The 14,947-nt window shown below is 47.3% G+C and overlaps 1 protein-coding gene across 1 annotated transcript in view; it reads left to right on the forward strand.

Annotated features, from left to right (window-relative positions):
- The window catches only part of SEPTIN11 (septin 11), a 95,385-nt gene that overhangs the window by 47,542 nt on the left and 32,896 nt on the right, over positions 1–14,947 (forward strand). Inside the window, exon 9 of the mRNA XM_082483153.1 lies at positions 55–242. Coding sequence (XP_082339279.1) covers positions 55–242 — 188 coding nt within the window. The remainder of the gene's footprint in view (positions 1–54; positions 243–14,947) is intronic.

Raw genomic sequence — 14,947 nt, forward strand, 5'->3', positions numbered from 1 at the left:
TGGGGTGAATGTGCTTCTCTTCTCGTCCGATTCTCATTGTTTCTGTCCCGGCAGCTTCACGAAAAGTTTGACCACCTAAAGAGGACTCACCAAGAAGAGAAGAAAAAAGTGGAAGACAAAAAGAAGGAACTTGAAGAAGAGCTGAACAACTTTCAAAAGAAGAAAGCAGCAGCTCAGCTATTACAGTCGCAGGCTCAGCAGGCAGGTTCCCAACAAACCAAGAAAGACAAGGACAAGAAAAAGTAAGCGGATGTCACCCTCGTCCTTTGTAGGGATTATTACAATTCGGGAGGTTGTTGTTTAGTTTGTTTTTTTTCTTTCTTGCTGCATGTCTGTATTTGCTTTTTCCCATTACCAGACTGGAAACCGGGCTTTTATCAGCCTGATCAAATAAAATATTTTTTTCTAAAGGGTGGGCCAGGGACATGATCTTAATTTTTCTCTAGAAGAGTACCTTTAAATTTTATGTTGAAGTCTGACTGGTATGGGAGAGCAATCAGGTTCTGGAGGCTTGACCTGTGATCTGTCCAGCATCTTCTGGAACAGCTCTGACATGTTCTGGACTCAGATTTATCTGCCTGAGCCAAAATTATTAAGGGGGTATCCACCCTTCCTTTCTTTCACCCAAGAGTAGTCTCCAGTTCCCATTCCTTTAAGGTTGTAAGTAGAAGTAGATTAGAAACCAAAACCACCATGTTATTTTTACATGGGCAATGCTAGTGCCAAAAGTGAATACTTGGAAGCTTGCTTTAAAAACAAGAAATTTGGTGGTGGTGGTTTTATTATTAAAAAAAAAAAAACCCAAACAAACTACTATGGTACCATGATTGCAGGTAAATAGCATTTGTGGTTGTCTCAAGTTGACATAATAAGCTAAGAAACCCTTACCTTTTAGTAAAGATAATGACACTGTTTTCTACTATTTTATATTTGTATACTAGCAGTATAATCCTATTCCCTGCAGTATAATCCTATTCCCTCCAGTACTCTGAGATTCCAGCAATTTAGTAGGCACCAAGTGTATCTGCGGACAGGGTTTGTCCCATGGTCAGTGTTTAGAGGTGAGATTTTCAGATGTGCTCAGCTTGGACCTAACTCTGCTTCTGTTGAAATTGGAGTAACGTTGTCGTTGACTTTAGCTCAGAGTTAAGTCACTGCAGAGCTCTGCTGAAAACCTTGAGCTCTAGATTGATCCAAATTGACGTAACCTCCTTCTCGCAGCCTGTACTTAGAGATAGCTATGTTTAGCTTGCCATTAGCGCAAGAGACCCTTATTTATTAAATCATACTGGCTACTTCTCCATGCTTTAAAAGCCAGAACACAAGGTCCACTTAGGTGTCATACGTACGGTGAAGCCAGACAGACCTTGCAGAGGTGAAGTAGACTGTGCCTGGGTGGTTTGTATAGCGCAGCAAGACAGGTTACTGTAATAGGGGCTGCTTTGAGGCTTCCTGTTGTAATTTCCATCCGCTGTTTCCATATATAATAAGGGAAGACTAATGCAAGTCCTTTCTGGGTCATCTGTGATAACGGTGCTAGTCGATAACCGCAATCGGGAAAGCGGTAAAGGTGGCGATGCAGCAAGTCTCCCAGGAAAAGGCTGCTTTAACCCACACACAAAATGACAGTTCCACGCTTCTCTTAATAGCCGGTAGCGAAGGGGTGTGTTCCCTAACAGACTCTGCCAGAGTAACCTACCCAATTAACACTAAGCTGTCGCTGTTGGAAGAACCGAAATGTTAGTTGAGACGCTTTTGTCTCCTTTGCTAACCTGTGAACTTCCGCCAGGTCTGAGCTGCCTTACAGCGCGAGCCGATGAGGTTCTGTTGTATTGCATTTATACTCGTATATTTTTATACTCTGGGAAGTTACGCTGACGCTCACTGCATGTCCCCTGTCTCTACTGCTGGTTCGGTACCTGTCCCTTGTTGCTTCCGCCCCTGGCTTCCCCGGGGAAGGTGGGGAGGGCCTAGGGCTACTTCCTCGGCTGATGCACATTGATGTGGCTCCTATGGAGCCGTGCTGCTTTACGCTAACTGAGAACCCGGCTTTCGGCACCCGCTGAGATGCATAGAGTGCTCGTGTGCTGCATGCTCTGCTTGGGTATAGAAATCATTACAGACCGACCAGTGTCGTGCTGAACTTCAGAACCGGTGTCGGCAGCTGACGTCCAAGCATGCCGAAATACTGTTCTGTGACGATGCCTGTAAATAGGGTAGGCTGAAACACAGGTCTTCTCTCACGTGAGAATTCAGACATGGCGACCTGTTTCCTAAAAAGAACAGAAAACTTTGGAGACCCTTTTTCTTAGCTCTTAAATAGAGTTGGTAGCTTAATATTTTTACGAACTCTGCAGTCAGTTTTTTCACCTTTTAGATAAGAGACCAGTGCAGTATATAATGGTCTGGGGAGATTTGTAACTTTAGGTAGCGAGTGTTAGCTACTATTTGCTTCTGTGAAGTTGGCTGGCACATACACTATGTTGTGGGTGTGATACATGGATGTTTCTAGCGACGGTAACAAACACAGTTTCTGCTTTGCTGATGCATTCACAGAAATCCAGTCATGAGGAACGTGCACGTGTTTTAGTGTGTCCTTTCAGTGTCGCTCCACACCAGGTGCTGTAACTGCCTCAATTGTTCTTTAGTGTTTGAATTACTAACGGAGGCTTTAAAGGGAATCGCTGATGCTTCTGCCTTGTAGCACACCTTGGTTTTTCTAAAGGCTTTAAGTTTCTCCTTGCGCTCTAATGGAAAGCTGCAGTTTGTATAGGTAAGGCTTCCAACCTTTCTCTCTGCTGACATGGGCTGCGGTGGTTCTTGTGCGGTTGCCCGGGGAAATCCTTGCCATGCACGATCCCCGTAGCCTCCCCAGAAAGTAATTTGCGGGAACGCTTTTTTTTCTTCAAGGTGGAATCAGATTTCTCCAACTTGGACAACAGATTTTCCATTGTGCTGTACAAGCTGGAGGGAGGGCTCAGGGTGAAATCTGCTGCTGGCCGAACTCCGTGAGGGACACCGTGGCCCTCTTGGTTTCTAGACTATTCTTGCAGGAACAACTTGTATTTTTATACTGTTTTATTTTTTCATAATTCAATTCTCAGATTCCTGTAACTGATGGTTTTTTTTCATCTAAAATTATTGCAGCTCTGGCCCAATGACAGAAGTGTGCGGTTTTCAGGACAGCACATCAGTGTGTCTCAGACACTTGTGTGACTGTAGAATAGACACGTACTCAAGTACTTTCCTGAATGTGGGGCTGAGTATATGTATAAAGCCCTTGCTTTGATTTTGAGATGGGACCATGCTTCAGACCTGAACAATCTGGAGATGGTTCCTGGCAAGGGACTGGGCAAAACCAAATAGGAGCAGCAGATAGCTTTCTGGTGCTTGCCTGTTGTTTGTAGATGGCCACATGCATGCCTCAACACGTGCTGTTGTGTTACTTCCTCATCCTCAACCCCCCCAGGAGCGGGGACCATCTGTTTGGGCTCTGTTTCTGTTTATTTCAAGCTACTTCTGAACACCAGATGAAAAATTTATTTCCAGTTTCCTTTCTATATAATAGTTTCCAGTCCAAAGTGACTGGACTGGACTGGTCTGGCCATCGTGGGCCATGCTCAGTCCCGGAGCAATCCCTGAGCTCTAACGCGCAGCTATAACCTGAGCTGTAAGGGGTGTCAGGGCCTGGCCCAACACCCAGCAAACGGAGGGCTTTCTTGATGTCTGAAGGATCTGACTTGGGTGTGGAAGCTGCTGTGCTGGGAGACATCGTGGTGCCCTGGTCCCAGATACCTGAGATTTTGGGTAAAGGCTAAGCACACAGCCTTCTGCAAGAGCGCCCGTGTGAAGTAACCCAAACTGGACACCCGCAACCATACCCCCCAGCCATGCCCATCTGAAAAAACGAAGCTTAAAGACACCAACCACGTACAAACTGCAACCTGGTCTGACTTACGTGCTTGGTTGTTCTCTAGTTCTGCCCCTCAGTTTTTCTTTTTGCTTGTCGTAGGCTAGAGTAGAGCCCAGCATTGAGGTTCAATTTCTTTTTAATTGCATAATCCATCTGCATGCCCACCCACCAAAGCAGGTTGCTGGTGTTGGCTCTCCCAGCTTTCTTTGATTTTTGTTTTTGTTTTTTCCATTTTGGGTTCTATTATTGCTAACTTCTTTTGTTTTTGTTCTTTTTTTAACTTGCAGTGCAAGCTTCACATAAAGCCTGTCAAGCCAAGGATGTTCCTGCATTCACCTGCTTTTGCAGTAATGTGTCTCTGCCATCTGTTTTCTTTCTTTTTTTTACTTTTTAATTTTTTTTTAACATGAATAACTATTAACTCATCTAATAACATAGTGGGAACGAGAAGGAAGAAGGATTGGGTACAGGACTGTATGCAACTGGAAGTTCAGGGGTGGGTGGAGGGACGAGGTAATGATACCGTGTGTTTTTTCAGGTCAAAACCAGCAGCAGTAAATCACTTTTGGCCTTAAATTTGAACTGAGCGTCAGGGCTGGTTGTCAGCAGCTCGAGTGAGCATCGTTGACTGGATCGGGTCCTCGGTGCTGCTAGCCTACCCGGCTCTGGGAGGGCTGGCTGCAGTAGCCCTGTGCTGAATGGCTCCCTGGGTCCGCAGAAACCAGCCTCGGGGAGTTACTGCTGTACGAGGTCACAGCCCAGTCCCCGGTGTGGCTAAACCCTGGAGTTTAGTCCGACCCGTATCCCTTCAATAGCTAATGTGTTACAGCAATGTGAGTCCCGCTGCTGGGGGAGAGGGGGGGGGGTGTGTGTGTAGATAACAAGTTTAACTGACCTTGCATGCCATTACATTTGCATGATATTTTTTATTAGTTCCTGTCTTTGTTGTCTGACTTGATCGTGTTAGTTGGCTTGGATTTATTGTCACGTGCGGGCATATTTTCACAGCCACCCTTCTGGTTCAGGGTAGTAGCTACCTGCTGAATGCTGGGGGAACCAAGTGGCGCTGCAGGTGCCTGAGCAGAAGACCATTTCTCATTATTGCTTTCCATGTGTTACTTGCCTGACCATAACCTTTGAAACCTCACTTAAAATAGTACCTGTTTTCCAACGTGCGTGATCTTAGCAAGACTTAGCAGCCCTTAAGGAATCAAATGCCTGGGCAGGGGGGAAGATGTAGCCTTCAACATCCCCTTAGAGCCGTCCGGAGGATTCCTGCACGCACTTAAATATGGACTTGCAAAGCTGTGGGATCCAGAATTTCATGTCAAGGGTGCCTGGACATACAATCGCCGCGTTCCCCACCGCCCTAGGGACAGTGCCCCATTCAGATGTCCCTTGAACATGTAAAGAAGACGTAGCATAAGCCAGGCCTCGCTCTGTGGCCGGTGTAGTGTGGAAATTGGGCTGTTTAATGTGTGTGTTCTATGCCATTGCTTTTTGGACAGAGTCTTTCCCTTCCTTCCCAAGAAGTGGCGAGCCGTGCTTACTCTATGACTTCTGGATTTCTTTCTCTTCTGCTGCTGTACAGCCAGCATTTCCACCGCTCCTAGCTGGGTAGTCTCCTGTTTCTTTCTTTAATGCACTCTTAGAAATAACTTTCTCCACCTAAGTCTCACGCACTGCAGTTCTGTTCTTGTTTCTGGGATGGAACTTCTGCCTCTCCGGAAGGAAAAAAAAAAAAAAAAAAAGGCAGAACTATCACATTTTCGGAAGTTGCTGGATGGGAAAATGTGTTTGGGGGTTAGCTTTTGGGTCATCTTGCTTTTTAACCCTCACTGCTTAAACATGGCTTTGGGAAGAGGATATCTAAATGTGATGTCTTGGACAGACAGCAAAAATTGATTGGAGATTAAGCTGGAAATAAAATAGTTGAGCCTTTTCTTTTTGGTTTTTAGTTTGTTTGTTTGTTTTTTTCTGTTGGTGTGTTTATGGTGTGTTGTGTTTTTTTTTCTTAAACTGTATCTCCATCAACGACAATGCACTTCTTGTCAGGTTAAATAGCTTTTCAAGGGGTTTTTGGAGAAATGATACTATGGTTCTCTTGGCTTCTGGCAAAGCCAGCTTTAAAATATTGAGTTATCAAGGAAGAAGTTTAGGTTTTGGCATGTGGTTTTGTTGTGGTTTTTTTTTTTTACTGTCCCATCGCATGCACATCCTTGAATGCTTGTGGCGGTATGCTTTGCTTCAGCTGTCTCTGTGCATGTCCTCTTTTTTTATTACCAGCATTTTGTGCCAAGTAGAAAACTTAATTGTAACATGTATTTGTCCTGCTTCCTTTAACAGTCCTTCAAGGGACGTTTGGCAGGGAAATCAGCTGAGTCTAGCTATTCCTTTTTTTTTTTTTTTTTTTTTTTATGACAGAAAGCTGTGACCAAGTTCACTAATGTATTTTTGATTGGGTTTCTTTCTCCAGCAAAAAGCAAGCTGTTTTGGAGAAACTGGGAATAAACCGTAAACTTACAAAAGTTAAAGGTACTGGTTTGGTTTTTTACCAAAGGAGATGTAGATGACTTTTTTTTTTTTTTTTTTTCCTCCTTAAACCGCTGGGCCATGTTTAGCTTGTTACTGCTGCACTTCTTTCTTCTCTTTACTTAGGCCTTTTTTTCCCAGTAGTCCCTGATTCTGCATGGAGTAAGTGATACGCTCAAATCTAGTTGGATGTGCTTTCACCTTTGCATGTAAGTACAGTAGTAAGAGACTCACCCTTTCTGCCTCGCTACTGATACGAAACCGGTTGTGCTTTTCTGGGGCAGTTCTTTAAGTCCGCTTACTTGCAAGTGGCGTTGTTAAAACTCCTTTAAAACTTTCAGCAATGATCTGCTTTTGCTGAGATGTTGAAAAGAAGCCAGAGGGAAACACGGCATCCAGCTCCTGTTGAACGTCTAAAGCAACCCTGCGCAGCTTCTCTGCCTGCTTGGAGCTAGGAAACCAGGTTCTGAAACTGGACAGGCAGTTGCATGGGCAGAAGCCTTGCTTGGCAGGCACCGCAGCCCTTGGCGTGCATTAGCCGGCAGCGCTGACTAGCTGGTAACGCTGCATGTTCCTCACAAGGCGGATTTCAAACCTTGGAATAACATAAAGGAGCAAGAAAGCACAGTGAAATGTTTCTGGGGTGACAGTGTTCTCAGGGTATGGAATGAACCCCCAGAATGGGAAAACAGACAAAATCCAGGTCACCAAGAGAGGCCGTGATGGCTCTGTAGAGGTGGGCACGCGTGCGTCCAGCAGGCACCCAAAAAGGCGGAGGTGAGTGAGGGTTTGCTCCCGCAAAACCTCGCTGGGGTTGCACAGTTACTTTGCAGGAGGGCAGTAAGTAGGAAGGCGCCCTTTGAGCTCGCGGTCATTCAGTGCATCGCCTTGCATCTCCTGTGGTGTGTGGTGCTGCGGGGAGGGGGGGAAGGCAGCGACTGGCGCCCACCCCGGGCTCCTCTGCAGCCTGAGAACCACAACTTCTGTCACCCTCTCTCTGGGCTTTTGACAGCTTGAAATCCCATCAAGGAGATTTGTATCTTTGTGTCTCTCTTGAAGCATGTCTTTATTTAACATGACCAGTGTTTCTCCAGGTAGCTCTCATCCTGCTTCTCCTAAAACGTCCGAGTGAGAATGGAAATGTCTTTTTGTGTGTGATCATATCAGATATGTCCATTTGAATCCAATTGCCATTTGCCCTTCTGAGACGTTAGAAGAGTGCGTATTTGTCTTCTCCGAGGACCTTGGTTGCGTTTGCAGTAGGTGATATCCCCGACGCTCTCATCAGCGTGTATCAGCATGGAACTGTACAAATATGAAGGGTTTTTCTAATTAACGGAAAATAAAGCTGTGAACAGCAGTAGAAATATTGTATTTGTATACATTTTTAATATCCTGATTGCCTTAAACTATAGGTGTAGAACTTTATTACCTTGCTATTTGAAAATAACCCATGTTTGTAACTAAATAATTGTGTAACCTACATACAGTGTTAATGCAAATGTTATGTATGCATCTGTTAGATATTGTCACTTTATTTGATGTTAAAATATTTCAGGTTTTGAATTACAAATTGAATAATAACCTTATTCCATAAGCTCAGTTATTTCTTGTATCTGCTTTAGGTTACATACACAAATAGCGGCAACACTTGAAGTGGGGAGAAGAAATATATTTTTATCCAAATGCTTTGGTCTTCGCGTGGCCTTTGACTTTGTTTTGCTGGTGCCATTTATAATGGTGTGACAGGAAGGGATGAGGAATTTGATGTTTCCCGGCAGGTTATTTTGTGCCTCAGAGGTGCCTCTGTAGGTTTGTGCTGGTCTCTGTCAGTCACTTTTTGTGGTGGTTGTGAGCTTGTTCTCCAAATCAGCCCGTGTCTTGGAGTTCAGGCCTCTGGTGTAGTTGGTTCATGTGACACCTCCCCAGTGCGCTCTTCCCTTCATGGCTTACGTTCTTTAAAATGTTGTTCCTCCTTTTTCTTTCCTCTCTCACTTTTTAATTTCAATTCTGAACCTCTGTTTCTTTTCTCTTCTGTTTTTCTCTTTTTCTGTAGCTTCTTCTTTATGTAACCGTCATCTTGCCAAAGCCCCCACACCCTCTCTCCCAGTGGACAGTAGGGCACTGGAAGAGCCTGCGGCTATGGGCACCCCCACCAGGAGAAGAGCCATCTCATTCTTCCATCACGTCCGCCCTTCTCTCCTTCCCTTTTTGTTTTTTACCTGTGCGTCTGAGGGTGCGCTGTGCTGTGTGTCTCTGTGCGGGATCTGCCTGCTCCCGGCGCGTCTACGGCAGAATTGAGGCTACCAAAAATGACAGAGGTAACGGCTGGAGGAGGGAGCTTGGCCATAATGTGAGATATTGCACCGAGTTAGGTGTTTTGGTTTTTTTTTCTCCTTCCTCATTTTCTTTCCTTTTGCCATAATATGCACGTGTGGCTGATGACAAAGAGAATGACAGACTGGATGAGGGTGAGTGTGCGTAGCCAGAGGACTTAATTTCTGCCTGTAAAGATCAAGTCTGGCTGCTTTGGACACCACAACTTCATCACAAGTACGTCCTGCGCTCCTCCGACACGTGCTGAAAATAAGTCCTTAGACCCAGGTGACTTTGTTTTCAGTATGCGGCCGCATGAAGCGGAGATGGCTGATGCTCCGTACTGTCGCATTGATGGAGCCTGTTCTGGATGGTCAAGGCCTTATCGCTTTCTGGCTGATCCGCTTCTGAGCGAAGCAGCTCGCTCTCTTCCCATACAACTGAGCTGCGTTGACTTGTGCTTGGATTGAGGGCTTCGTGTTATTTTCATGAAGCCGAATTTAGGGATTATTTTTTTTAACAGCCTTGAATGTGGGATAGTTGTTGAACTTTATAACTTGTTTACTTTGGGTTTTAATTCAGTCAAAAAACTTGGAAGGTGCCAAAGTATTGTTTGAAGATAAAAAACAAAGCTTGTACATTTGGTGAGTAGTGACCTCTAGCTGGTTTGGGATGGATGGAAGGAGACAGCCTGATTGCTTTGGAACTTTTTCATGTGGAGTAATGCACCGTTGTTTGTTTTTTTTTTTTTTTTTTAACCGAATACTAGTGATTTATTCTTCTCATTTCTGAACCTTAATCTAAGAATTCACCTCCTTTAACCTGTGATGGAAAAGGTACTATTAAATCGTCTAGGTCTTGCCTCTCCCAACCTGTGTGTAGAGCGCGAGCTGCCAAGGGTCTCTGCTGAAATCTGCTGGTTTTCTTCAGAAGCACAATATTTTTCCGCATCCTTCGGTGACAGGGTCCAGATAAGTAAAACTTCCCGCCAGCCAGGTGGCTATTTTTGTAAAGTGGCAGAAAAAGCGTTTATCCTGGAAAAAACATTTGCAACCAACTAAGTGACTTTATAGATACAAGTGAAAAGAGTATTAAATATTGGCCTTGTGTGTGTGCTGTAGCGATTTACCCGGGCCGTAAAAGGAGTTGCTGCCCGCGCTGAAGGGATGTGAGTATTTGCACAAATGTAGCTTAGGACGCAGTTTGCATTAATACAATAAATGGAGCCCGCTCGCAGGGCTTCAGTGGTACCTGCGGAGGGTCTGCTCTGCAGCCAGCCGTGCTCGCCGTGAGAGCGCCAGATCTAGCAAACGTTTCACATCAGCCTTCCGAGGACACACCAGCCTGGCTAATGCCTCGCAGGTTGAGGCTTTGAGGGCATTGCTGGATTAAACCTTTGTGTTAATTCTTCTCTTGTTCTGCGAAACTCTGTGGATGCTTTGCTAACGGGGAAGAGGTGGTACCGCTTGCAGGAGGGAATCGTTTTGGTTCTGACAGGGCTTAGGCAACGGTGCTGTATGTGCACGGGGCCACCCATACCTGGCAAAAGCAATGGGTTGAGCCACGTATTTTCTGAAATCTGTCATTAACTTTGCAGCCAAGGGATGCTGTGGAATTAGGGCGTGCTGGTCCTTGAGCCACCCCGATGCCTCGTGCAGGGCCGAGCATCATCTCCAGCCGGTGGTCTCTGTGCTGTTCACTGGGAAAATGTCTTGCCCATTAAAATGCCCAGTTTGAGTGCTGTGTCTTTTCTTTCACCGTTGGTGCCTCAGCCTGTCTGTGGCATCAGGGACCACTGCCTCGGGCCCAGGGGCCTTGCTGTGCCTCATCTGCGCAGCCCCCTCTGTGGTAGCCTCCAACTTGCCAAAATACCCTACTGGTTACTCACCCAGAGGCCAACCCACCCGCTGGATGGCTCCCACAGCATCCTGCGTGGTGAGACCCTCCCCAGTGCCTCTATTTCAGGGGCTGAAATCCTCTCCTTATGTTTCTCCCGTTCCCTAGGCTTTTGTTTTTCATTTAAAAACTGTAGTATGGGTTTAACTGGTGGTAGTAGGGGTCTAGCCTGTAAAATCCCATCACCGTGCTATAGCTTTTCTTGAAATAGTCACTTATGTACTTCACTATCACGGATGGGCAACAGAGCTCTTCTGCTGGGCTCTGCCTCATGTCAGGTCACCCGTGTTGTGCTGATGACAGTGGTTTGGGACCCAGGCTCAGTCATGCGTGGCTGCGCATCATGTACTGCAAGTAAGAAGGAAGAAACTGGGAGGGGGGAGGTGATCCTTTATTTCAATAGAGGCTGTCAAGTGCTACTAACCCCATCATCTTACCCGTGTGGCTGTGCTCTGTGACTCTGAAACCTTGTATGTGACAGTAGGAGGACATGACCAAATGTGCAGGTTGGCAACGCTGAAGTATGCTGATGGACTCCTGTCTGCTGGGTCAGCTCTGGGCTTTCCAAGGAGCTCTCGAGTCCTCTGCTTTTAGGGCATTTCTTCTGCCCTTTGCAAGCACCAGGCTATACTGGAAGAGGTTGTTTTTCATCAACTGTGGAGGGGCCTGGGGCTAGGTGACCCACCAGTAGTGCTGCTGGGTCAAGAAGGTTTGAAGAGAGGCAAAACCCTTTTGTTGGTGGACTTCTAAACTTCAAATAGAATTTTTTGAAAGCTTTATGTAAAAGAGAAGCAGATAAGCACAAACCAAATGCCAAGGCTTACACAAACTGCCTTTATTTTGCAGCTCTAGAGTTTTGCTGTGCTGCTGCCTTGAGTCCTGTATGCAGCTCTGGACTTCATGTCTCCAGAAGGACATAGTGGAGTTAGAGAAGGGCACTAATGATAAATGGGATGGAGCAGCAGCCTGTCAGGTGAGACCACAAAGGCTTGGAGGCTTCAGTAGGGAGAGGGAAAGGCTGAGATGAGAGGGAGGATCAGCCCTGCTGTGAGCTGGAGGTTACAGCAGATGTCCTCTAGAGGTCCCTTCCAACCTAAATATGTTTGTGATTCTGTGTTACAAAGTCCGCCAAGTTGTGATGGCAGTGGATGTCGACCCGCTAGTTACCTAATCGGCATGACTGGAACCAGAGAGGCACTTGGCTGGGTGGAAATCAGCTGAAAACGTGGAGTATCTTTCTTACAGAGCAGGTAGTAAACTTCTGGAGTTTGTTGTCCGGGGTTGTTGATGCAGATGGTATCAGCAGAAGGTTTGGGGGTTTGCTGGGCTTGGGTTTTTTTTTGTTTGTGTTTTTGTTGTTTTTTTAAAGGTAAATTCATGCATAACAGAGCCGTAAGGAATCTTAAGGAGCCGGGGCGGGGGGAGGGAACAGAATGAAACATCTGACATGCGTAATCTGGTGGTGGTGGATGTTGGGGCAGAGGGTGGGGAACAGAGCAGAAAGCACGTATGGGCGCAGCAAGTGGTGTTTGTAGTGAGATGTGTGTGTTGGACAAGGGGACAGGAGCTGAGCTGAGTGTCGCTGAGGCTTTCCCACACCTTGGTGCCAGGGGGAAGGGATGGCCATGTGCCTTTTGGCTTGCTTCCTCCACTGCATGCAGCTGTTAGAGGAAGAGGTGTGAGCACAGGGAGGGGACAGCAGTGTGAAACCTGTTACTGGACAGCCCAGAGAGCTTATTTGTTACTCAGTGTCACCAAATGTCCCCAGCAGAGCTGGGAAATCTGCTTCATCCACAAGAGTGAGCGGGTGCCAAGTTTAAAATTATGCTTGCGAGCTTAACCCTCCTATCACTACTGGAGAGTAAAAATGAACTTTTAAAAATTCCCCAAACCCAGAGGTAGGAACAGTTTCCAGGTTGGAGGTGCCCCATGGCACAAGCTGGGCTGTGCAGTGCCGTGCTGCTGTTGGCTGCCATGGGCTGGGACTGGGTCACAGCGTGCTGGCCAGAGGGGACTGAGGTATCAGCCTACCAGCTATTCGAGGAACGAGCAGCTCCTCCATGTTCAGTACCATGGTCCCGCAGGCTAAGCAGGGTGAAGGAGGTGTATTGGCGTCTCTCTGAGGCAGTGTTGTGCAGAAGATCGCAGGGAGGTTACTGCTATCATGTCTGCGAAGCCAAACTTTGTGGGGCATGAAGGGAAGATGGGGTGTTGCAGAGGGTAACAGCTGCCCAGCATGGGAAGGTGAGCTGAGATTATTGCTAGAAGGCATTGGAAACGAGCAGCAGTGCTGTGCTAGAACATGGCAGCTGTGCACTGGGGTGCTCCCTGGGTTTTGGGGAACTGTGTTGTGTAATAACATGTATGGTTTTACAGATGTGATGGTTTTATCCCAGTGCTAGTGAGGGAGTGAGGCAGCAGGGAGCTGAGCCTGCAGTTAGAAACTGGTTTGGCTTCCAGCGAGCCATTCACCTGACCCATGTGCTCTGCTGGGCTCCTGCCTTCACTGCTCTGGGCCTCGCTAGAGGGGGCAGACCCTGTGCTCAGCACCTTTGGCAGGTCCGTGGCATGAAGCACTGGAGCACTGCGAAGCTTGTGGGAAAGCTACGTGAATCACGGGCACCAGGGGATATTCTCCTGTGGGTAACAGGGAGCCCTGGCAGCGCTCCGGGACCGTCCAGTGTTCTGACAGTGGGAAGAGCGTATGAGTCAGCCCGTTACTGTAGTAGTGAGGCAAATGGGTCAGGGCCACATTTGGAATGCATCATTGCTTGGGGTTTTTTTTTTGTGGGGAGGAAATGAAGGAAGTGGGAAATATTTTTTTGGTCTGGCAATGCAGGTTACTTCCAAATCAGCTGGACCTTGCTATGTGGGGGAGCTGATCTTGCTGGGATGTGCCTCATTTTCAAAGTCAAGTCTTCGAGCATCACCCTTGTAGCTGCAAAACACCATAAATCTGTACACCAGTGCAGCAAGCAATGCAGACCTGTGTTCCCTGGGCTTCTTACTGGTCCCAGCTAGCCTGGGACGCAGGTAGCCGCAGCACCAGCAGCAGGAGGAGAGCTGCAAAGCGGAAGATGACTGTGGGATGTTGCTGTGGTCCCCTGTGGAATGGCTGTGGGCCAGCCCTGGCCTTTGAGGCCCAGGTTGGCCAGTCCCCAAAGCACAACTCTCCTATGGCCAAGTCGATGCCGGGTGGGAGGGGTAAGCTGGGGCACTGTCTGTGGCCCGTGGCTCGCAGCAGAGCTGGGCACCTGCACTTGGGGCATCATGGTTTTGAAAGTTAATCCCCTGTATCCAGCTGCATCTGTACACCCCGATGGTGCAGCCAAGCTCTTGGGTGTATCGAGGTACCACAGGCACAACTGGGCGTTTCCTCAGTGGGATACGTTCTATATGTGGCGGTGGGTTGAAAGGGTGTGTTGGAAACCAGTGAGTTCACAGCAGAGATAGAGGGGAAGAAAAGAGACAAGTTGAAGAGGTGCGTTTGCAGCTGCAGAGACTGTGTTTCCTTTCATATCCAGAAAGGCAAAAGGCAACAGGATGCTGCTGGGCAACCCAGCCAGAGAGCTGGCCCACAAGTGTCCTAGGCCCTAGGTGAGGACAGCAGCCTGTCAGCAGGATCCTGCAGAGGTAGGTCTACCAAATGGGTTTTGTCTGTCAGAACTTAGTTTTATGTTGGTAGAGTTGCCTGTATCCAGGCAAAAGACCATCGTTGTGGATTTGTGTATAGTGCCAACAAAATAAAAAGGCAGTCTGCTCAACCAGGGCTGGGGGAGTTGCCTGTGTGTTTGGGACTTGGGAGCACGAAAGCTCCCTCTGCAGCCAGGGAGGTTTTGAGTCCTGTCTCTTTGGGTATTTGCCTCGCAGGTGTGTGCTGGGCTGGGGCTCAGCTTTGTGTAGCACAGGGAGGCTGGAAGGTTTCTGGGCAGTGACCCTTCCCTGCTTTACACTTAATACAGGGAGAGCCAGAAAGATGCTGTGTTTTTTGAGCACGGTTCTGAAGGCAGCTGATGATACTGTAAAACTGTTAACTTTGTGACTCTCACAAGCTACTTCCTGCTAGAGAGCTATGCCCCTACCCTTTTACTGCAAAATAAAAAGTTGTTGCTTTTCCCCAAAGCAGCAACAAGAGGTTCCTCTGCTCTGGTCCACCTGATGGCTGATGAGACAAGCTCAGCAGTTAGCTCAGTCGCTGCAGAGCTCTTCTCGCGGGGCTGGCATGAGTTGGGGATGTGCTTGGTGTCGGGACAGCCCAGGACCTGATCTCGTCCTGTCGCATTTGGGGAG

This window comes from Vanellus vanellus, assembly GCF_965231255.1.
Source record: "Vanellus vanellus genome assembly, chromosome: 4".
In the NCBI taxonomy this organism is placed as follows: Eukaryota; Metazoa; Chordata; class Aves; order Charadriiformes; family Charadriidae; genus Vanellus; species Vanellus vanellus.